This window comes from Procambarus clarkii, chromosome 87, assembly GCF_040958095.1.
Source record: "Procambarus clarkii isolate CNS0578487 chromosome 87, FALCON_Pclarkii_2.0, whole genome shotgun sequence".
Lineage (NCBI taxonomy): Eukaryota > Metazoa > Arthropoda > Malacostraca > Decapoda > Cambaridae > Procambarus > Procambarus clarkii.
The window spans coordinates 13095079-13120319 of record NC_091236.1 but is presented as its reverse complement, the minus strand read 5'-3'; the positions used below and the strand labels follow the sequence as shown (position 1 = coordinate 13120319).

The 25241-nt window shown below is 43.3% G+C and overlaps 2 protein-coding genes across 2 annotated transcripts in view; both read right to left on the bottom strand.

Annotated features, from left to right (window-relative positions):
* LOC138358941 (nephrin-like) overlaps nt 1–25241 on the bottom strand; it is a 402545-nt gene that overhangs the window by 283102 nt on the left and 94202 nt on the right. The window lies entirely within an intron of this gene.
* LOC138358944 (uncharacterized) lies at nt 8187–8540 on the bottom strand. Its single transcript, XM_069317435.1, has one exon. It carries the CDS (start codon nt 8538–8540, stop codon nt 8187–8189), a length of 354 nt encoding a protein of 117 aa, XP_069173536.1.

Genomic DNA, 25241 nt, shown 5'->3' with positions numbered 1-25241 from the left:
TTCCGCGCTGCAGGTGAATTATGGCAGTATAAAGGGTAAACGTAAAAATTTCCTTTCAACTTGGGCCATTTGAAGGGATTTGAACGCTCACTTAGGCCCGGCTGGAGAGGGAATTATGTGAGAATGATCCAGGCTGAGGCGCTGCATCAGGCGCCCTGACGGGATAGGCTCCACCGCCTTTGAGTGTGGCAAACACCAATGGAATGGGATGGAATGGTGCCCAACCACTTAGACGGTTGGGGGGGGATTGAACGCCGACCTGCATGAAGCGAGACCGTCGCTCTACCAATATGATGGTGGGAAGAGAACGGGCATTCAATAACGCTCGTTCTCTCAATAACAAGATAATAACGTTATTGATAATGACTCGTGAGTGCATTTATGTTGCCAACATCATGTTGGGCGTCTCAGTAATTATGAAATAAAAGGCAACAGTGAGATTGAAGAACAGTGGCCGACAGTTACCTCCCAATAGGGACCAGAAACATGACATGTTACTGTAATAGGGAATATCCTATTTGCAGGCGATGAGCCACAATAACGTGGCTAAAGTATGTTGACCAGACCACACACATTAGAAGGTGAAGGGACGACGACGTTTCGGTCCGTCCTGGACCATTCTCAATCGACTTGAGAATGGTCCAGGACGGACCGAAACGTCGTCGTCCCTTCACCTTCTAGTGTGTGGTCTGGTCATCAATATCCTATTTGTCCATATTGGAATATGGGATTTTAGACATGTTCTAATTCATATTAGAAATCATACGTCTCTCTATAAGTTTTGATTAGATAAAAATATAATTTGTAGTTCACTTGAGGAAAAACTGTGGATTGGATCAAAAGTGCATATTAATTTATTACTTACAAAAAAAATATATAAATCCTAATATCTAAATCTAAATAAATATCTAAATCAAATCTAAAACCCTCATCATAGAGGCTTAAAATTTTCGGACGTAATTAGACATTTTTTGGTATAATTACTGCAACGTGTCTGAAATGCCCTTAAGAAAAGTGCATTAATTAAAACTCGTACCAGCCTATGCTTCTTTATTTGTTTTATTTGTTTTTGTCATTATCGCTGCTTCGACTTTAATATATTCCACTTGATTTTGCTCTCGAATAACTTAGAAAACGTCTAATAAATTGTTAAACGGGTTTGTTGTGTGACATTTGACAATTTCGTTCACCAGTTGAGACTTGGGTGACATTTGCTTAGTTGCTTGCGTTGTAAAATCTATGTTTTTTTCTTCTTGTTGTTTTGTTTTGAAGCAAAGAGGAATTTCTTTCGGTTTGGGTCATGGGGAGTGATTATAAATTCAACTTGTGGAAAGGTCGAAGGTCATGGGGTGAAATTCTTTGAATTGGGATGACGTTCTTTGATCTGGGATGACATTCTTTGAACTGGGATGACATTCTTTGAACTGGGATGACATTCTTTGAACTGGGATAACATTCTTCGAACTGGGATGAAATACTATAGTCTCTCCCCCGCCAGTGTCACATCCGGCCAGTGTTGGAGATGGCCAGAGTTGGAACTGACCAGGGTAAGAACCGGCCAGTTTTAAAGCCGGCCAGTGCTATAGCTGGCCAGGGTTAGAGCCGGGCACGTTTTAGAGCCGTCAAGTATTAGAGTCAACAAGTGTTAGAACAGACCTGTCACCCCACCCACCATGCCTCGTCCCATGATTACTCAGCCCTTTGGACATGGTAACCCCCTCAGCCTCGCTCAAATCGACCTCGAAATTGAAATCTGCCATAAAAAAATCAGTAGTAATGGTAGTAATATCAGTAGCAATGGTAGTAATATCCGTAGCAATGGTAGTCGTATCAGAATCAGTCGTAGATAAGATCTCATTCCTTTCTCACTGGGGCAATCTTTACATTATGAGGAGCAGTAGTCGATGGACGCGTTGGCGTGCACGCAGTAGACAGTACTTTTGAGTGTGTGTGTGTGTGTGTGTGTGTGTGTGTGTGTGTGTGCGTGTGTGAAGATATTGATGGGGGTTTGTAGGAGAAGAGGGGGGAGAAAGGAAGTCTATTTTTACCTCTTGTCCCCTATTACAATCTACTTCCTCTTCTTTCTCACCTCCTTTGTTGCTCTTTCTTTTCCATCTTCCTCTCTATTGCCTCCCCCTCTTCCTTCTTCCTTGCGTTGCTCTAGTATCCTTCCCGACGATCCCCCTCTTCTTTTTCCCTCTCTACCTACACTCTCACCCCTCTTCCCCTCTCTCAACTCTCTCACCTCCCTCCCACACCCTCTCCCAGCCTTTCCTCCCACCTCTCTGAACCGATTTAGAGCGACAGGGGAATTCTGACACCAAGATCTTATTGAAGTTTTCCACATTCATAAATCGACACAAGACCTGGTTCTGGCTGTACAATAGAGGGGAAGATAGTGGTGTGCTGAGGGGAATGGGGGAGAAGTAGTGTTGTATGGGGGAAGGGGAAGGAGGTAATAGTGTGTAGGGAAGGGTGTAGTATGAGTAATGAGGAGATGAGTAAGTGTACAGTAATTTTATCCTTCTCGGTATGCGGTTAAGTTTGTTTCCATTTTATAGTACGATGAGCATCACTGAATTGTTTGAGCTAAATGAAGGGGTAAAGGTTTTATAGTTGAAGGGTGAGATAAGGGTAAGATGAAGGGTACAACTAGGGTAAGGCATAGTTGAAGGGAAAGATAAGGGTAAGATGGGTGACAGTTGATGTTTGGTCTGGTGCTGGGTTTAAGGTCTATCAACTTCTTGAGGAATCTTAAAACCACCTCAATAGCTTATACTGACTGTCCAACAAGCATACTTAAACATTTTCTAAGGCAGATGAGACTAGACAAATTTTCCAAGTGACTGTGAACTGTAGACTTTGTTCATTGGTGGTTGAGAACTACAGACTTTGTACATCGGTTGCTCTGAACTTTAAACTTTGTTCATAGCTGGCTGTTAACTGTGAACTTTGTTCATTGCTGGCAGTGAACTGTGGTAATTAATTTTGTGAATTGTTATCTCCGCCAAGAAGCAGAAATTTGGTAGTCATTGTAAACTTTGATCTTGTTCTGAATGTACTCTTCCTTATGGTAAACAACTGTATATTAATATCCATCTGTGGTGATAGTGAGTTTAGATGGTGTTAACCAGAGCTCCAGTGGTGTTAACTGTGTTAACTGTGAACTGTGGTTTGTGAAGTGGTGTGAGGCGGTGAAGTGTAGAGCTGTTCCTTCGCACTTTCCCATCTTTCTCTCTCCCCATCTTTCCCCATCTTTCCCCTCATCTCAGCGACCCGCTCATCCTGGCTCTCACCTAATACTTGACGACTGAGAGGGGATAGCTTGTAAATCGTGATTAATCTGGAGGTCTAAACCCCCACTCAGTTCCACGTACCGCGAGAGCTGCTTCTGTAATTGAAGATAAAATCATGGGTATTAAAGCTGTGTATACTCACCTATTTGTGCTTTGTGGGGGTTGAGCTTTGGCTCTTTGGTCCCGCCTCTCAACTGTCAATCAAGAGGTGTACAGGTTCCTGAACCTACTGGGCTCTATCATATCTACACTTGAAACTGTGTATGGAGTCAGCCTCCAGCACATCACTGCTTAATGCATTCCATCTGTTAACTACTCTGACACTGAAAAAGTTTCCTTCTAACGTCCCTGTGGCTCATGTGTGTGTGTGTGTGTGTGTGTGTGTGTGTGTTTCTTCAGAAACCCCTTTATCCCACTCCTTTCCATACTCTCCTCCATCCCCCATTCCTCTCTATCCCACCATCAGCCTCCTATTCCATCATCCATTAGCTTCCCTCCTCTATATATAGACACTCCACGATCCCATCTCATCACATTCCACATATCCCCACCATTACCACCCCCCATCCCACTCCTTCAATCCCTCCCCTCCCATTCCATCCTACACACAACCCCTCCCCTCCTATTCCATCAGTGCCCAATACCTTCCCTCCCTCGTACCGTTCCCTTACATACTCACACAATGACTATTCCACCCTATGTGGAGCTAATATACCGAACCATACCACGGGTATATTCAATATGCCTGGATATAACTTATGCCTGCAGTATGGCAATCAGCTTGTATTGGCTATCCTACGAAGGTCCAACATGGATTGCAAGCATATTGCAAGCATGCGTGTATGGGGGTGTGAGTTTGTGTCTGTCTGACAAATACACACACACACATTCCATATGTGTATGGAATTGTGTTCGAAAAATGTCTGTTTTGAGTGTTCATGTGTGTGTTCAACTGTTCTTGAAGAGGTTCAGCTACTGCTCGTTAGAACCGACTCTCAACTGTGAACGGGTTCCTGAGGGTAATTGGGCTCTGTCATATTAACATTTGATGACAGGTATGGAGTTAGCCTCCACCAAAAAAGTACTGCATTTGTTAACTACTCTGACAGTGAAGAAATTCTTTCTAATGTCTCTGTGGCTCATTTGGGTACTAAGCCTCCACCTGTGTCCCCTTGTTCGTGTATCTCCCATTCTAAGTAGTTTGTTTTAATCTGCTCTTTAGCGGCAGAGCGTCGGAACCCAGGCCAAATTTGGCCTCAGTTCGTAGCCTAGCCGGGGGAGGATTGAGTAGGCGCCAATCCCTATTTGTTCACCTCTGTTCACTCAGCAGGGTATCTGGTTCCTAAACGATTTGGCGGGTCGTATTTCGGGAAGAATTAGGATTTAGGACCTGCCCGAAACAATATGCGTGCTAGTGACTTTACAACAATGTAGGAATTCGTGTATATATAAATAAAATAAAAATAAATCCCCTGAGAATAGTGTGTTTGTATTTATGTGTGTGGATTGTTTTGTGTGTTTGTGTTATATTTATATTATTATTATTATTATTTATCAATTTTTGAATGTTTAAAGAAAGTTCAGTGCTTTTATTTCTCTTATTATAAGAGTTCAGCACCACCACACACCTCCACCACACACCTCCACCACACACCTCCACCACACACCTCCACCACACACCTCCACCACACACCTCCACCACACACCTCCACCACACACCTCCACCACACACCTCCACCACACACCTCCACCACACACCTCCACCACACACCTCCACCACACACCTCCACCACACACCTCCACCACACACCTCCACCACACACCTCCACCACACACCTCCACCACACACCACCACCACACACCTCCACCACACACCTCCACCACACACCACCACCACACACCTCCACCACACACCTCCACCACACACCTCCACCACACACCTCCACCACACACCTCCACCACACACCTCCACCACACACCACCACCACACACCTCCACCACACACCTCCACCACACACCTCCACCACACACCTCCACCACACACCTCCACCACACACCACCACCACACACCACCACCACACACCTCCACCACACACCTCCACCACACACCTCCACCACACACCTCCACCACACACCACCACCACACACCTCCACCACACACCACCACCACACACCTCCACCACACACCTCCACCACACACCACCACCACACACCTCCACCACACACCTCCACCACACACCTCCACCACACACCTCCACCACACACCACCACCACACACCTCCACCACACACCACCACCACACACCTCCACCACACACCTCCACCACACACCTCCACCACACACCTCCACCACACACCTCCACCACACACCACCACCACACACCTCCACCACACACCTCCACCACACACCACCACCACACACCACCACCACACACCTCCACCACACACCTCCACCACACACCTCCACCACACACCTCCACCACACACCTCCACCACACACCTCCACCACACACCACCACCACACACCACCACCACACACCTCCACCACACACCTCCACCACACACCTCCACCACATACCTCCACCACACACCACCACCACACACCTCCACCACACACCATCCCCATACAACACTCCACAATCCCACCCACCCCACACAACCACCACAATCATCCCCCACACAGCACCCCACAACCCCCCCACAACACTCCCCAATCTCGCAACATCCCATCAAAATGCAATTAATTACCACAAGACATTTCATTAGGTTGTACAAAATGCTGGCATGCAAATTTCACCCTTGCCCTTCACCTCACTCACTCTCAAATTTAGACTTTATACACACCTGTAATAGAAGCCAAAATGTAATAGGTACCCTGGGCTGGGGGGTAGAATGGGTCTGTACCCCTTGGTATTTTGAGAATGATTAATCTCAGGTGATGTTGATGCACTGGCGATCATGGGGCACAATAGATGCCTGTCTGTCTGTGATTAATGGGGGAAGATGGGAATGAGGGGATGTATGGGGTGATTTCGGGTGAGGGGGGGTAGGGTGATTAATGGGGGGTGGTTTGGGGGGGGGGGAGCGTGGAAGAAGTACTCAATGATTCATCAATACTCAATGATTCATCAATTCTCCCATTATCGACACTCTTGACATTCTATCAGGAGTGAGCTGTCATCTGGGAGATGATGCTTAAAGGTCAGGTTATCTTAAAGTTATCTTGAGATGATTTCGTGGCTTAGCGTCCCCGCGGCCCGGTCCTCGACCAGGCCTCCTTTTTGTTACACACCCCAGGAAGCAGCCCGTAGTAGTTGTCTATTTCCCAGGTACCTATATACTGCTAGGTGAACAGGTACATCAGGGGAGAAAGAAACTCTGCCTATTTTGTTTCCGCATCCATCGGGGATCGAACTCGGAACCACAGGACTACGAATCCCGGGCACTGTTCACTCAGCTGTCAGGGCCCCCCTAAGTGAACAGGTTAGGTCAGGTGACATCTGTGATGTCACCAGACCAGGTCATGTGGTCTTTGGTGGTCAATGATGAAGTAACTGGAGAGGTTAATATAGGTCAGCCTCCCAACGCTGGATTTTGTAAACAAAAATTTTTTTTATGACCAGCGAGCACCTCCCAGGCGCTTTTGATTGATGAGCGAAACCCCGTTCTCTTCCTCTGCCACAACGTACAAAATTAAACGTCCTAACTTAATCAGAAACGCAGGAACCCAGCCCACCAAACCTGACGAAACTTGGCGTTGAAAACGAGGATTTTTATTGATTCTTTTTATATCGCGGTGGAGTTTATGGTACGCTGGCTACCATAACGTACCATGGCGAGGTGTTGGGTGATTGGGTTAGCGTTGAGGCTTGGGATTGGGTTGATTGGGCTTGGGTTAGCGGAGATTATGGGAGGTAAGTTAGAGTTTTGAGGGAAGGGATGGGGGGGGGGGGATTATTAAGGGAAAGCGTCAAATTAGTTGGTGGTAGGAAGCTACCACCATTACACTACCACACTACCACCACCACACTACCACTACCACCACCACCTCATCACCACACTACCACCAAACAACCATCATATATCTATGTATTCAACACATTATTACCCTTAACACTGACACACGGAAACACCATTACATTCCTCTCCATACTAATAATAAGTATTATTATTCAAGATAATTCAAGATAATTAGATAATTCAAGATAGCAAGATAATTCCCCACTCGCTGGATGAAGTGAGTTTAAGGGCAACAACATTTTAAGGGTTTTAAGGACAGACTTTATCCTTCACATGTGTTGGGGAGAGAGGAGCATGATGGAATAGGGTAGATTAACACAGGTTTTAATATCTTTCCTTATTAAGGTCACTTAATAGCTCAGTCAATGGAGCTTTGGCTTCACACGCATAGGGGTGTCCTTGGTTCGAGTCTCCTAGTGCCCTGGTGACTGGAATTACACATGATTGACAGGCTGTGAATAACAGGTGATGAGGCAAAGTATATTTAATTCAAAAATCAAATTATATTATACATTCACTAAAATAAATAAAAGCATAAATATTTAAAAAAAATTAAATTAAAAAATAATACGTGTTTTTAATGTACGTTTTATTAATATTTAGAATCATACACATTTAGAGATATATATATATAAAATTCAAAAGGAAAAACACAGACGCATATTTTGACTTTCAAACACATACAGACACGAATTACCTCAAACAATACCGAACACAGAACAAACACACGTGTTGTCAACACTAACAAGAACACAGGCGCTAACAAACACACTCACTAACAAACACAGACACACAAATCAAGGCAAAAATGTTTAGAAAATTGGGAAAACCTTTAAGAAACTACTTCTACTCTCTTGGAACATATGTATGGTTAAGCTGTATCGTTAACACTATCGTTAATCCTGTTGTTAACACTCATTAATTGATCGTTAATCTTCTCCTTAACACGTTCGTTAATTTTCTCCTTAACACGTTCGTTAATCTTCTCCTTAACACGTTCGTTAATTTTCTCCTTAACACGTTCGTTAATCTTCTCCTTAACACGTTCGTTAATTTTCTCCTTAACACGTTCGTTAATCTTCTCCTTAACACGTTCGTTAATTTTCTCCTTAACACGTTCGTTAATCTTCTCCTTAACACGTTCGTTAATCTTCTCCTTAACACGTTCGTTAATCACCTCCTTAACACGTTCGTTAATCACCTCCTTAACACGTTCGTTAACCATGCTGTTGGCTAAATACACAAGCAGCTACCACTCAATATTTGTCCTGATTCGCTCCAGGGTTCGTTAACCCTTGTTAAACCCTGCCCTAGCGAGCCAAAATACACCCCCCCCCTCCCTATTCCTACCCTCTTCCCCTTCCTTTTGCTACCTTCCCATTTACCTAAACCCATCGTTTCCCTTCCCATTCTCCCTATACCTTCCCCGCCGTCAATGACCCGAAGGTAAGCGAGGGTCTCCTTCGGTATTGATACCTGAACAAGTTTGCTGTAAAATATTGAATATGTATTTTTGTGGGGTGTGGTGGGGAGTTTGTGGGGTGTGGTGGGGATTTTCTGGGGTGTGGTGGGGATTTTCTGGGGTGTGGTGGGGATTTTGTGGGGTGTGGTGGGGACTTTGTTGGGTGTGGTGGGGATTTTATGGGGTGTGGTGGGGATTTTGTGGAGTGTAGAGGGGACTTTGTGGGGTGTGGTAGGGATTTTGTAGGGTGTGGTGGGGATTTTGTGGGGTGTGGTGGGGATTTTGTGGGGTGTGGTGGGGACTTTGTGGGGTGTGGTGGGGATTTTGTGGGGGTGTGGTGGGGACTTTGTTGGGTGTGGTGGGGATTTTATGGGGTGTAGAGGGGAGTTTGTGGTTAGAACACCCATTTTAGTCATGGGTGTACTTCACATTTGTGAGTCCACGTGTCTACCTTTGTCTCTCCCTCTCTCCCTCACTCTCCCTCCCTCTCCTTCCCTCCCTCCTTCCTTCCCCCTTCCTAATTGCAGGCAGTATGCTCCCCCACCCTCTTTACCCCTCCACCCCGGAGCATAATGAGGGGAATATCCGTGTAATATGCTGATGAGTTGGGAACTACTAAGTTACTTGTTGAGTTTGGCACACGAAGCACGTGTTTGTCTGTGTGTGTGTGTGTGTGCGTGTTCGTGAGCTGCTTTTGTGTGTGTGTGTGTGGGGGGGGGGAGGGTATGTAGTCGCCTACATGTTCTAATCTATATGTACTCACCTACATGTTCTCAGACCTACTCATAATGTAGGTCTGTCATCTGTGTGTATTCATATTGAGGGTTCTGTCACTGCCAGCGGTATCTGCAGTGTTATAATGGTATCTGCAGTGTTATAATGGTATCTGCAGTGTTATAATGGTATCTGCAGTGTTATAATGGTATCTGCAGTGTTATAATGGTATCTGCAGTGTTATAATGGTATCTGCAGTGTTATAATGGTATCTGCAGTGTTATAATGGTATCTGCAGTGTTATAATGGTATCTGCAGTGTTATAATGGTATCTGCAGTGTTATAATGGTATCTGCAGTGTTATAATGGTATCTGCAGTGTTATAATGGTATCTGCAGTGTTATAATGGTATCTGCAGTGTTATAATGGTATCTGCAGTGTTATAATGGTATCTGCAGTGTTATAATGGTATCTGCAGTGTTATAATGGTATCTGCAGTGTTATAATGGTATCTGCAGTGTTATAATGGTATCTGCAGGTAATACTCATTCTTTTGTGTCTAATTTCATAAATGTTCGTATCTCTCTCTCTCTCTATCTCTCTCTCTCTCTCTCTCTCTCTCTCTCTCTCTCTCTCTCTCTCTCTCTCTCTCTCGCTCTCTCTCTCTCTCTCTCTCTCTCTCTCTCTCTCTCTCTCTCTCTCTCTCTCTCTCTCTCTCTCTCTCTCTCGCTCTCTCTCTCTCTCTCTCTCTCTCTCTCTCTCTCTCTCTCTCTCTCTATCTCTCTCTCTCTCTCTCTCTCTCTCTCTCTCTCTCTCTCTCTCTCTCTCTCGCTCTCTCTCTCTCTCTCTCTCTCTCTCTCTCTCTCTCTCTCTCTCTCTCTCTCTCTCTCTCTCTCTCTCTCTCTCTCTCTCTCTCTCTCTCTCTCTCTCTCCTATACTAGTCCTTACCATCTACCCAACCCAATCTACCCTTCAAATGCCCCTCCTCCCCATCTCCGCTCCCTCCTCCCCCCCCCCCCCACATCTTTAAACTAATCTCTTCCACCTACCCACCCCTAATCTACCGCCCCTCCCCAAGCCTCTCTCCTCCCTATCTCCCCACCCACTTCCCTCTCCCTTCCACCTGCTTACCCTAGTGTTTAAGCCACTTTTCTTGGCTACACGAGTTGATGAAAGCCAGATCTGAAAATATGTTCTTTGTGTACAAGAGAGTGAGAGAGAGAGAGAGAGAGAGAGAGAGAGAGAGAGAGAGAGAGAGAGAGAGAGAGAGAGAGAGAGAGAGAGAGAGAGAGAGAGAGGGAGAGAGAGAGAGACTTACTGGAACTTTTGTCAGGATCCCAATGACGCACAGCTGGGGGTCAAAAATCCTAGACATGGACAAAATTCTCAAAGCTTATATATTCATATACATATACATACAGTAATGCGAGGTGGTGGTGGTGGTACAGAGTATGTTTTTCTCTTTGGTACAGATCCTGATATGCCAATTTAAATACATAATCAAATTAATGATAATTATTTACGAATGAAGAAGTAGAATGTCTCTGACTTCGAAATCATGATTTTGCAAATTATTTTAAGCGAATAATTATGTAACAATAACTTTGTTAGAACATCCTTAAAAGCATAACTTGGACTAAATAACTCGTCGTTATGAAGTGATCACAACACAGCTGATCGAAGTAAACAAAAGCACGTGGTTCTCGCTCATTGTTTACAAACAGTCATTTAAACTTAAAAAATTAATACCATAATTTATCTTCGTTAGTGACAAGTCGCCTTCGACCTGGCCTTGTATTGATGAGTTATTGGGACGGCCATGGGAGGTTGGACTCAGAGACTCAAGGCCCTCATAAGGTTGGACTCAAGGGTGTATTAGTACATATAGATGTGGTTGAACTAGTGTATGATTCATTTATTTAACTCATTCATTTGATTCATTTGATTTAACTCTCTCTCTCTCTCTCTCTCTCTCTCTCTCTCTCTCTCTCTCTCTCTCTCTCTCTCTCTCTCTCTCTCTCTCTTTTGAAACACTTTGAGGATGAATCTATTACATGTTAGGATATACTGGAGAGACCTTTAGTAATCGAAAGGTAAAAGTTAGGAAAAATCCTGTTAAGGATTTAGAGGAGAAAGTGTTACCAAAATCCGGTTAAGAACTCTCCAAATGTCGTCCGCAAGAAACAAATTCATGTGTGGGATTTTGCTTACATTTAGCAAAACTAAAAACTCTCCAATGCGCTTTTCTGGAAGATTTTCCAGCAGATTTTTTGGAAGACTTTCCAGCCGATTTTCTGGAAGATTTCCCCAGCAGATTTTCCTGAAAATTTCCCGGTAGATTTTCCTAAAGATTTCCCGGTAGATTTTCCAAAAGATTTCCCGGTAGATTTCCAGAAAGCGATATTTAAAGACAAAATTTGCTTAGCCGGCTAACAGCATAAATTCGGATATAAAATTCGTGAAATATCCATCTTGTATTATAATCCGGTTATTGTATTCGTGAAAAAAATCATCCAGCAACCAAATCCGGATACGACATTAACAGTGAATCAGTACCCACCAAAATCCGGATTGGGAATTATATGCCCACCAAAAACTACTCAACGGTAATATCAAGATTCGCAAATCCGCAAAAGATTATAAATATGTATTTATACTTTACCGGCGGCCGGATTAAACAGAGAAGAAAATATGCGCAGAGCTGGAAAAGTATTCTGTTTAATGCCTCAGCTTCATCCTCTCATAAGTTTATTGCGGACATTTGCATAACTCAAAGTTTCTTTAAGAAGTGCTGCCGGCAAGTCTGTTTAAAAAAAGGAACGAAACCCGTTTCTGACCCGTTCTGAGAACTGAGTACCTTTCTATATTCTTTTATTTATTTTTTTTTTATTGTCCCTTTTTCATTATTTTTTTCTGACCGCTAGTCTGTGTTTGAGTGTGTGTGTGTGTGTGTGTGTGTGTGTGTTTGAGTGTACTCACCTATATGGTGAGTACACTCAAACACACACACACACACACACACACACACACACACACACACACACACACACACACACACACTCAAACACACACACACACACACAAACACAGTGTGTGTGTGTGTGTGTGTGTGTGTGTGTGTGTGTGTGTGTGTGTGTGTGTGTGTGTGTGTGTGTGTATGTGTGTACTCACCTAGTTGTGCTTGCGGGGTTTGAGCTTCGGCTCTTTGGTCCTGCCTCTCAACCGTCAATTAACAGGTGTACAGGTTTCTGAGCCTATTGGGCTCTTTCATATCTCCATCACCTGAAGTCAGCCTCCACCACATTACTTCCTAGTGCATTCCTTTTGTTCACTACTCTGACACACACAAAATAATGTCTTTATGGCTCATTTGGGCACTCAGTTTCCACCTGTGTCACCTAGTGCGTGTGCTCCTTGTGTTAAACTGTCTTTGTTTACCCTATCAATACCTTTGAGAATTGTATGTGGTGATCATGTCCCCCCCTAACTCTCCTGTCATTCAGCGACATGAGGTTTAATTCCGGTAGCCTCTCCTCATAGTTCATGCCTCTCAGTTCGGGCACTAGTCTCGTGGCAAACTTCTGAACTTTCTTCAATTTAGTTTTATACTTGACGAGATATGTACTCCTTGCTGGAGCTGCATACTCCAGGATTGGTCTGACATACGTGGTATACAAGGTTCTGAAAAATTCCTTACAAAAGTTTCTGAAGGCCGTTCTTATATTGGTCAACCTGGCATATGCCGCTGATGTTAGCCTCTTGATGTGGGCTTCAGGGGACAGGTCTGGCGTGATATCAACCCCCAGGTCTTTCTCTCACTCTGATTCTAGAAAAATTTCGTCTCCCAAATGATACCTTGTATCTGGCCTCCTGCTCCCAACACCTATCTTCATTACGTTACATTTGCTCGGATTAAACTCTAACAACCATTTGTTTGACCATTCCTTCAGTTTGTCCAGATCTTCTTGAAGCCTCAAGCTGTCTTCCTCTGTCTTAATTCTTCTCATAATTTTGGGATCATCAGCAAACATTGAGAGGAATGAGTCTATACCTTCTGGGAGATCATTTACGTATATCAGAAACAGGACAGGACCGAGTACAGAGCCCTGTGGGACTCCACTGGTGGTTTCACGCCAATCTGAGGCCTCACCCCTCACTGTAACTCTCTGCTTCCTATTGCTTAGGAAGTGTGTATGGAAGGTGTGATTTCGGGGCTCAACGTCCCCGCGGCCCGGTCGCCGACGAGACCCCCTGATTGCTGTACTGGTCAACTAGGCTGTTGGACGCGGCTGCTCGCATCCTGACGTATGAATCACAGCCTGGTTGATCAGGTATCCTTTTCAGGTGTTTATATGACTATGTTGTAATTTAGTTTTTTTTTTGGCTTTGATCGCAATATCGTTCACGAAATTTTTTTTCGATACAATCTTTATATTGATGTATTTGTTTCTAGCTTTGTTGCAACTCTTGCTGTTTTCCTCTGTTCTTGGGTGTCTGTACTTCCTCCACTCCCTCCTGACTCTCATTTTTGCTTTGTGACACTGTGTATTAAACCCGTGTGTTATTATGTTCCCTCCTACCCTTTTTTTTTCTTACTGTTGATATGACACTATCTTCCGTCTCCTTGCATTTTCTATTGGCTTGGTCCATCATTTCAAATACTTTTTTTCCTCTAAGTTCATCATTTCAAATACTTTTTTTCCTCTAAGTTCATCATTTCAAATACTTTTTTTCCTCTAAGTTCATCATTTCAAATACTTTTTTTCCTCTAAGTTCATCAATTCAAATACTTTTTTTCCTCTAAGTTCATCATTTCAAATACTTTTTTTCCTCTAAGTTCATCATTTCAAATACTTTTTTTCCTCTAAGTTCCTCATTGCAAATACTTTTTTTCCTCTAAGTTCATCATTTCAAATACTTTTTTCCTCTAAGTTCATCTCCCAACTACACTTCTTTCCCAGATATTCACTTATCCTCCTGTAGTCCCCTTTCCTGTAGTCTACTACCCGTTCCCAGACCTCTTGCCTTGAGGTCACAGTTTTAAGTTCGATCATAAAGTTACATTGACTGGGACACACCGATCACTGGCTCATAGTTCTATGTTATTTTCTAAGTTCTCGATGTCTTCCTCGATCAGAGTGAAGATTAGATTTAATAGGCATTGTGTATTCCCCTCTTCTTCTCTTTCATATTGTGTCTTTCTTCACGTGCTGAGTTAGCAAGTTTCTGTCTATAACTTTTCCACTAATTTTGCTCTCCACGTTTCTTCCCATATCATAAGGATTCCTCGATTCACTGTCGATTTCTCTATGTGATTGAGGTCCCCTTTGACCAGCAGTTATGCTCTCATGCTATGTGTGCTGCTGTTGCTGCCCTCTACAGTTCACCTATACAGGCCTTGTTGTTGTCATATTCCTGTCTGGGCCTTCTACAGTTTCCTGAGGGGGGGATTGTGGATTACTAAGACCAGAATCCTCTTCACATCTGTTGTCAGAGTCCCAATTATGAAGCTTGTGTATTTGTTAGTTTCCTCGGTGTGCCAGTGCGTCAGACTTCCCTTTCTGCTTTATTAGGAGTGCCACTGTTCCTCGCTGTCTCTCTGCCCCTTTCTTTCTTTATCATTTGTTAGCTCCCTGGATAAATTGCATCCGAGATCATGTTGTTTAGGTGATCTCGGATGCTCATATGGTGAGACGTACGTGTGTGTGTGTGTGTGTGTGTGTGTGTGTGTGTATGTGTGTGTGTGTGTGTGTGTGTGTGTGTGTGTGTGTGTGTGTGTGTGTGTGTGTGTGTGTGTGTGTGTGTGTGTATGTGTACTCACCTAACTCACCTAATTGTGCTTGCGGGGGTTGAGCTCTGGCTCTTTGGTCCCGCCTCTCAACCGTCAATCAACTGGTGTACAGATTCCTGAGCCTATTGGGCTCTATCATATCTACATTTGAAACTGTGAATGGAGTCAGCCTCCACCACATCACTTCCTAATGCATTCCATTTGCTAACTACTCTGACACTGAAAAAGTTCTTTCTAACGTCTCTGTGGCTCATTTGGGTACTCAGCTTCCACCTGTGTCCCCTTGTTCGCGTCCCACCAGTGTTGAAAAGTTCGTCCTTGTTTACCCGGTCGATTCCCCTGAGGATTTTGTAGGTTGTGATCATGTCTCCCCTTACTCTTCTGTCTTCCAGTGTCGTGAGGTGCATTTCCCGCAGCCTTTCCTCATAACTCATGCCTCTTAGTTCTGGGACTAGTCTAGTAGCATACCTTTGGACTTTTTCCAGCTTCGTCTTGTGCTTGACAAGGTACGGGCTCCATGCTGGGGCCGCATACTCCAGGATTGGTCTTACATATGTGGTGTACAAGATTCTGAATGATTCCTTACACAGGTTCCTGAACGCCGTTCTGATGTTAGCCAGCCTCGCATATGCCGCAGACGTTATTCTCTTTATGTGGGCTTCAGGAGACAGGTTTGGTGTGATATCAACTCCTAGATCTTTCTCTCTGTCTGTTTCATTAAGTACTTCATCTCCTATTCTGTATCCTGTGCCTGGCCTCCTGTTTCCACTGCCTAGTTTCATTACTTTGCATTTACTCGGGTTGAACTTCAACAGCCCTTTGTTGGACCATTCACTCAGTCTATCCAGGTCATCTTGTAGCCTCCTACTATCATCCTCTGTTTCAATCCTCCTCATAATTTTTGTGTGTGTGTGTGTGTGTGCGTGTGTACTCACCTATTTGTACTCACCTATTTGTGCTTGCGGGGGTTGAGCTTTGGCTCTTTGGTCCCGCCTCTCAACTGTCAATCAACTGGTGTACAAGTTCCTGAGCCTACTGGGCTCTATCATATCTACATTTGAAACTGTGTATGGAGTCAGCCTCCACCACATCACTGCCTAATGCATTCCATCCGTTAACTACTCTGTGTGTGTGTGTGTGTGTGTGTGTGTGTGTGTGTGTGTGTGTGTGTGTGTGTGTGTGTGTGTGTGTGTGTGTGTGTGTGTGAATGTGTTTGAACTCGCCTATTTGTGCCTGCAGGCTCAGGCTTTAGCTTCTGGATCCCGCCTTACTAGCCTCCGGTTGTCTAATGCATTGACTCCCGACCGATTTTCTTATCATATCTTAAAATTGTGTCGCAAATGTCGTTGGCTTCCACAGCAAAGAGCTCTTTTCCTCTATTTCATTTTCCCACTACTCTTACGCTAATTGAAAACTTTCTGACATCTCTGTAACTCATCTGGAGTCTCAAGGTTCCACCCATGTCCCGGTTATATTGGTGTTCATTGTGAACATTCCATAATTTTTTCCATTCTGTCAATCCCCCCCTAAGTATTTTATATGTCTCTAGCATGTCTTCCCTCCTTCCCTAGGTTTGGTGTCATGTCCACTCTCAGGTCTTTTTCTCATGTCGTTATTGGGAGGTAGTTTCTCTCAATTGTGTACCGTCCTTGTTTGTGTCCTGTCACCTGTTCCAATTTTCACTACCTTACATTTGCTGGTGTTGAAATTCAGTAGCCATGTCTCGGATCAATTCTACAGCTTGTTTAAGTCATCTTGGAAACTCTTACATGCCTGATCTGTGTCAACTCTAAATTAATCTTGTATCGTCTGCAAACATCGACATTTAAGACTCCTGGAGATCTGTCATTTTCACGAATGTTAACTAGTATGGGTCTCAGCACTGACCCTTGAGGTGCTCCGCTTGTTACCCTGCGCCAGCCTGACTTCTCGCTCCCTCACTGTCTCTTTCTGACTCTTGTCTGTTAGGTAATTCATTACCAATGTCAGTGTTTTTCCACTTTCTTCCGCCTGCCTTTGAAATTTTTATAGTACTCTCTTGAGAGGTGTCAAAGGCTTTTTGGCAGTTCAAAAATACTCTGTCTGCCCATCCTTCTCTGTTCCGCATTATTTTCACTGTTTTATCATAGAATTCCAGCACGTTCGTGAAGCCCAATTTCCCTCCTCTAAAGCTTTTTCGATGTTTGCTTATACACACAATTATCTCCAGGTGTGTAAATAGTGTATAAGAATATAAGAACATAAGAACAAAGGTAACTGCAGAAGGTCTATTGGCCCATACGAGGCAGCTATTGTTTATAACCAAAGTATCAATCTTGATTATTCTTTCGAGAACTTTGCAAGGGCTGCTTGTCAGTGATTGAGGTTATTGCTTGTCTGACGTTAAGTACCTCTTTCTCTCCTTTCTTGTAAATTGGTACCACTCTTGCCACCTTCCAACAGTTGGGCAATTCGCCCTTCGTGACTCATTAAAGATGCATGCTAGAGGCACGCTGAGGTCCTGTGCTACTTCTTTTAACATCCATGGTGACACTTTGGTCCAATAGGTCTAGTTTGGTCTAGTAATGCTAATTGTTTCCTTACTTTCTCTGCTGTTACCTCAATATTTATCTATCATCTCGTTGCTGCCTCCTCTTCTAGCACGCGAAACTATTCAGGCTCAGTTCAGAACTCTCTAAAACCATGCGTAGAGTTCCTCTCTTATTTCTTGATCATTTCAGAATGTTCAATGCCTCTTTTTACGTAATCTAGTCACTCGATCGCTGTTATTTTCTTCCTTATATGACTGTATAGGCGTTTTGGTCCTGTGTTTGGAAACAATTTGATTTTCATTGTTTCTTTCTGGTACTCTTCTGATATTTATGTATTCATTCCTGGCCCCTGTTGCTAGGGTTAGGTCTTGTGTGCTTTGGTATCTGTAGTTTCTCCCACTCCCTCTTGCTGTCATGTGTGGCTTCTTGGTACTGTTCTTTGGTCTCTCTCTCTCTCTCTCTCTCTCTCTCTCTCTCTCTCTCTCTCTCTCTCTCTCTCTCTCTCTCTCTCTCTCTCTCTCTCTCTCTCTCTCTCTCTCTCACACTTTTCCTTCCCTTCTATTACCTATACTTACTACTCCATCCATTCTTCTATCCCTTATTCCTCTTACTCTCTCTTTCGCCCCTTTTCTCCTACTCACCCCTTCCGCCCTTCCATTCAGAGATACAGAACTGAAAGCGAATGGTCAATATTTATACGTATAAAAGCAGTCCTTTGTTCCCCTTTGAGTGGACTCTGGTGTCTGTGTATGTTTGTATGTGCGTCTATATGCACGTCTAGGTATATATCTGTGTGTGTGTGTGTGTGTGTGTGTGTGTGTGTGTGTGTGTGTGTGTGTGTGTTGTGTATGTGTGTGTGTGTGTGTATGTGTGTGTGTATGTGTGTGTGTGTGTGTGTGTGTGTGTGTGTGTGTGTGTGTGTGTGTGTGTGTGTGTGTGTGTGTGTGTGTGTGTGTGTGTGTGTGTGTATCCCAGTCATTGTGTGTGTTTGTGCCGTGTCATATATGTAGTCTGCATGTGTGTGTTTGGATCTGTTTGTGTCCTTGTGTTTGGATCTGGTTTTTTGGGTCTGTGCTTTTGCCCTTGATTGGTTCAAATTCCCAGCTATTGGGAGATATACTTCTGCTCTACACAGAGTTTACTAGTGTAGACTAGTAGACTAAAATTGCATCTAGTTTAGTTTTTCACCTACTGGGTTTATATATATATATATATATATATATATATATATATATATATATATATATATATATATATATATATCAATGGAACGGCCTACCCGCCGAAGTAGTAAATCCTAAAATGCTACTGAATTTGGTTTTCTAAAATCTAGCTTTCTAAAAATGATCAGGACCAATTAGGGTTCCTCTCCTCATAGAGCTCTCTTTCTCTCTCTCTCTAGAGAAAGAGAGAGAGAGACACTAGAGCCCCACAGGTAAATTCTTGTAAAGTTTCTCCTGATTGGTTAGTGTCTGGGTGTATGTTCCAGTGTCAGTGGTTGTATATATATATATATATATATATATATATATATATATATATATATATATATATATATATATATATATATATATATATATATATATATAGATCTGCTTTTGTTTTTAAGTTATGAGCGATTTTTTTTGTGCGTTTTTGGTTTTGTGTGTTTGAGTGCGTTTGTTTGTGAGTGTTTGAGTGCGTTTGTTTGTGAGTGTTTGAGTGCGTTTGTTTGTGAGTGTTTGAGTGCGTTTGTTTGTGAGTGTTTGAGTGCGTTTGTTTGTGAGTGTTTGAGTGCGTTTGTTTGTGAGTGTTTGAGTGCGTTTGTTTGTGAGTGTTTGAGTGCGTTTATTTGTGAGTGTTTGCTTGCATTTGTTTCTGAGTGTTTGCGTGCATTTGCTTCTGAGTGTTTGCGTGCGTGTGCTTCTAAGTGCTTGCGTGCGTTTGCCATCAATTTTTTAATATCATTGGCTCATCAGGGCTTTTAAGTTTGAATTCAACTTATGAGTAATGATTGATGAGGATGAGTAAATGATGAGATGGATGAGTAAAGTCAACTCACTTATGAAATACACTTGACGACGTTTCGGTCCGTCTTGGACCCTTATGTGACGACGTTTCGGTCCGTCGTGGTCCCTCGTGTGACGACGTTTCGGTCCGTCGTGGTCCCTAATGTGACGACGTTTCGGTCCGTCGTGGTCCCTCATGTGACGACGTTTCGGTCCGCCGTGGTCCCTCATGTGACGACGTTTCGGTACGTCTTGAACCCTCATGTGACGACGTTTCGGTCCGTCTTGAACCCTCATGTGATGACGTTTCGGTCCGCCGTGGTCCCTCATGTGACGACGTTTCGGTCCGTCTTGAACCCTCATGTGACCATGCTGTTTGTTTAACAACCCTTTCCGTCTTCATTCAGTTACACACACACACACACACACACACACACACACACACACACACACACACACAAACACACACACACACACACACACACACACACACACACACACACACACACACACAAACACACACACACACACACACACACACACACACACACACACACACACACACAAACACACAAACACACACACACACACACACACACACATTATCTCCTCACATTAAAACTTGCGACAAAAGAATCAACAAATAGTTTCCATCTTCTTTTTCAACCTTACTGTTCGAAAACTTGTTATTCGAACGTTCATATTTCATTACGATCGGAACTGCCAACAAATGACCCCAAATTGCAAGGGGAAAGTCGAGATTGCTAATTATTTATCCACACAGTTATCGAGCACTTAAGCAGAAGGTGTTTAGAATATGTTGCTAAAACAGATTGCAGAAAAGTTAGAATTGTTACGTTACAATTATCATGCTTTAGAATGTTAAATAGATTTTAGAATGTTAAATTTAGAATAACAAATTCATTTAACTGCAAAATCCGTTGCAATTTTTTTTTACACGTGGAAGAGTTGATTTGTTGTATTGTAAAATATCTACCTTGTTGTTCACTAGGGTACTTTATTATATAATACAGTTGGCAGCTGATGCAATAGGTACCCTACATGACAGTAGGTTCTTTGCAATAAAGTAGGTACCTTTTCAATGCAGTAGGTATCTTTTCAATGCAGTAGATATCTTTTCAATACAGTAGGTATCTCTTCAATACAGTACCTACCTTTTCAATACAGTAGGTATCTTTTTAATACAGTACCTACCTTTTCAATATAGTAGAAACTTTGCAATAACGTAGATAAATTGTCAGTACAATAGATACTTTGCAATAACGTAGATAAATTGTCAGTACAATATATACTTTGAAATAACGTAGATACATTTTAAGTACAATAGATACTTTGCAATAACGTAGATACATTTTAAGTACAATAGATACTTTGCAATACAGTGGATTGCCATAATTTGGTCTCTTGCAGAAAAATAGGTACTTTAAAATATAAGATGAACTTCGCAACATGATATTACCTTTTCAGACTATTAGATATCTCACAATAAAGAAGGTATCATGCAATATCATAGATACTGTGCAATAAAGTAGGTCCATTGCAGTACAGTAGGTACTTTGCAATACACATTAAGAACCCCAAAATAGCAGAATTCTGGGAAAGCATTTAATCCCTTAACAATGGTCAGAATGCTTCAAATTCCAACCACGACAATTGATCACATGTTTATTTGAAATACAACCTTACAATGCAACAATCATTATCATGCATCAGACCCATTACAATGTATCAGACCCCTTACAATGCATCAGACCCCTTACAATGTATCAGACCCCTTACAATGCATCAGACCCCCTTACAATGTATCAGACCCCTTACAATGTATCAGGCCCCTTACAATGCATCAGACCCCTTACAATGTATCAGACCCCCTTACAATGCATCAGACCCCTTACAATGCATTAGATCCCTTATATTAGAACACTCCCCTTACAATAAAACAGACCCCTTACAATACAACATATCCCCCCATACAACCAAAACAAGTCTCTAAATGTATTACAACTAACTTACAATACAACAAAACCCTTAAAATACAATGCATACTCCCTCCCCTCCCCTCCACCCTTCCCTATAATACATCAAACCTCATACAACCCAACAGAAACCCTTTCAGTGCAACCATCTCCTTGCAACACCCAAGAAACCCTTTCAATATCGCAACATTGCACAGTGAGCCGAGGAGAAAGAAGAGAGAGAGTCAGGAAGGAGAAGAATGTCTCCGCTGAGGAGATGGGCAGAGCCGACCAGCCTTCTGTCACAGGAGTTTATCCCTAAACTTTAGATTACTGGGATCACCCCCACTCTGACGGGGGGCAAGGGGGAGGGTTGGGGAGAGAGAGGGGTGGTGGGAAATGGGGAATGGGGGGTCACTGTTCGCTGGGGTGGGTAGGGGTGTTATCGTGGCTGTGTACTGTAGGGATATAATAGGAATCTCCTTAGGTATTTGTTGGTCTCTGTAGTCGAGGAGTCATCTCAGGTCCTATGTAAACCAGTCGTAGGTCGCCCCCATATTGGCCCTTAACGGGTTATTCATGCCCGTGTAACCTCTTGGGGTGGCTTAATCTTCATCAATCAATCCCAGGTCTTGCAATTTGTCATGGACCACCCCTAGGACCTCATACTTCTTGTGAGTCACCCTAGGTCCTATAATTCATCGTAGATCACCCTAGATCCCATCAATATTCGTCGATCACTCCAGTTCAAGGCGGGGGTCACTGCGGGTCCCATATCATTCCGCCAGAATCGCCAGGAACAAATAGAGAGGAACAGGCATATTGCATCATTCTGGGACCCCTCAACCCGTTGCTCCTGCAATTGTAAACATCTCCATATTGATACTGCAAGCAGTTCCTGCATTTTAAGCAATATCGTCGATCAAAAGCAAAAGTTGGAAATATTTTTTTCAAGTGGTAGAAAGAAGGAGGAATAGAGCAAGAGAGAGACACAGACAGACAGAAAAAGAGACAGACAGATTGACTGATTGATTACCATTGAGTTAGTTGCTATCGTGGACGTTCATATAGAACTTACGTCAAACGAAACACAATGGTAAATATGTCTCTTTACCCATCGTTCTGAACCTGTCCTCAACAACTGGTGTCACTCTCAAGTTTCCATCAAATTCTCGAAAATTGCAGAGTCTAGGAATAAGCATTTAATTCCAGCCAGCAGCATCGAGTTCTACTGATCAGCATCAAATTCTCTGGCTCAAATTGCCAGAGAAGAATCAAATTTCTTTGGATTAAATTCCCAGCAGAATCATCAAATTCTCAGGCTCGGCATAGAATTATTCTTGGAAGCAGAATATAATTCTAGGGAGCATCATTGGACTCCAGGTTGCAGCATTTAATGCTAAGAAACATCATAGAATTCCAGAGATAGGTATCAAATTCCAGAGAGTAGCATTGAATTCTCTGTGACGTTTGACGCTGGAGCGAAATCCGCTGTCGAAGGCCCAGGAGATGGGAAGGTGGAGGGTGGTGGAATTGCTCGTTCTGCTTCGAGTTTTCAAGTCGGTTAACGCTCCGAGAATCTGTCATGCTCCATGACTCGATGCCTGAGGGAGAGAGACAGACAGAGACAGAGAGAGACAAACACACACACAGTGTCCAGTCATGGCTGGCAATGAACGTCCTGTGAATCATTCCGTCATTTCATTTGAACTGCCTCATATAATGCTCAACAAATTGCCAATTAAAGCGGCTTATAGTCTATCATAACACGTTGAATGAGCCAGTGATAATAGCAATACAGTATGGGGATATAAGAAGAATGTTGGCTAACTGGGTACGGGTATATACTAAGCTTATACCCACATAATAGTTAGTGTTGTCTGCGGTAGATAACTGGCCAGTGACTAGCACTGGAAGAGTGAGCCTTAATGCACTTTAGGGGAGGTCTTGAGGCACTTTAGGGGGAGTCTTGAGGCACTTTAGAGGGTGAGAGCTGATGTTGTGTGCATTACGTGAGCTGACTTCCGTTACTTTAGTCGATAGGAATTTGTTTTCGACGTTCGATGGCGTGATGTGTATGCACAAGTCACATATGTGTGTGTATGCACAGGTCCCATATGTGTGTATGCACAGCTCACATATGTGTGTGTATGCACAGCTCACATATGTGTGTGTATGCACAGCTCACATATGTGTGTGGATGCACAGGTCCCATATCTGTGTATGCACAACTCACATATATGTGTGGATGCACAGGTCCCATATGTGTGTATGCACAGCTCACATATATGTGTGGATGCACAGGTCCCATATGTGTGTATGCACAAGTCACATATGTGTGTGTATGCACAGGTCCCATATGTGTGTGTATGCACAGCTCACATATGTGTGTGGATGAACAGGTCCCATATCTGTGTATGCACAACTCACACATATGTGTGTATGCACAGGTCCCATATGTGTGTATGCACAGCTCACATATGTGTGTGTATGCACAGGTCACATATGTGTGTGTATGCACAGGTCACATATGTGTGTGTATGCATAGGTCCCATATGTGTATGCACAGATCACATATGTGTGTGTATGCACAGGTCCCATATGTGTGTGTATGCACAGGTCCCATATGTGTGTGTATGCACAGGTCCCATATGTGTGTGTATGCACAGGTCCCATATGTGTGTGTATGCACAGCTCACATATGTGTGTGTATGCACAGGTCCCATATGTGTGTGTGTGCACAGGTCACATATATGTGTGTATACACAGGACAGATATGTAGTTAGATTTGTGAGGCTTGTTTCACCCTGAGACATTGTGCCACAAATAATTCCCAAAGGCATTGTTTTGTTGGACCTCAAGGCTCCTGAGGGCGCTGCTGATGCATATGTCTAGCAGTAATAGTCGGGTTGACTTGGCATGTGGGTTGTATAGCAACCGAGCAAATATTTTACGGTGTGTTCCCCAGATGACACCATATTCTTACAGGATGATATCGTGACTGACACCATATTCTTACAGGATGATATCGTGGCTGACACCATATTCTTACAGGATGATATCGTGGCTGACACCATATTCTTACAGGATGATATCGTGGCTGACACCATATTCTTACAGGATGATATCGTGGCTGACACCATATTCTTTTAGGATGATATCGTGGCTGACACCATATTCTTACAGGATGCTATCGTGGCTGACACCATATTCTTACAGGATGATATCGTGGCTGACACCATATTCTTACAGGATGATATCGTGGCTGACACCATATTTATACAGGATTCTATCGCGACTGACACTAAATTCATATAGAATCCTATCGCACACCGGACCTGCGGCAATTCGTAAACTGCCTCTCACTCGCGTTAGGATTCCTCTTGCAGTATTTTGACTTCCTCGGCGGACTCCCAGCAGAGCGAGTCGCTCGAGGTGCTTCCTACCAGCTTGTTATAAAGTCT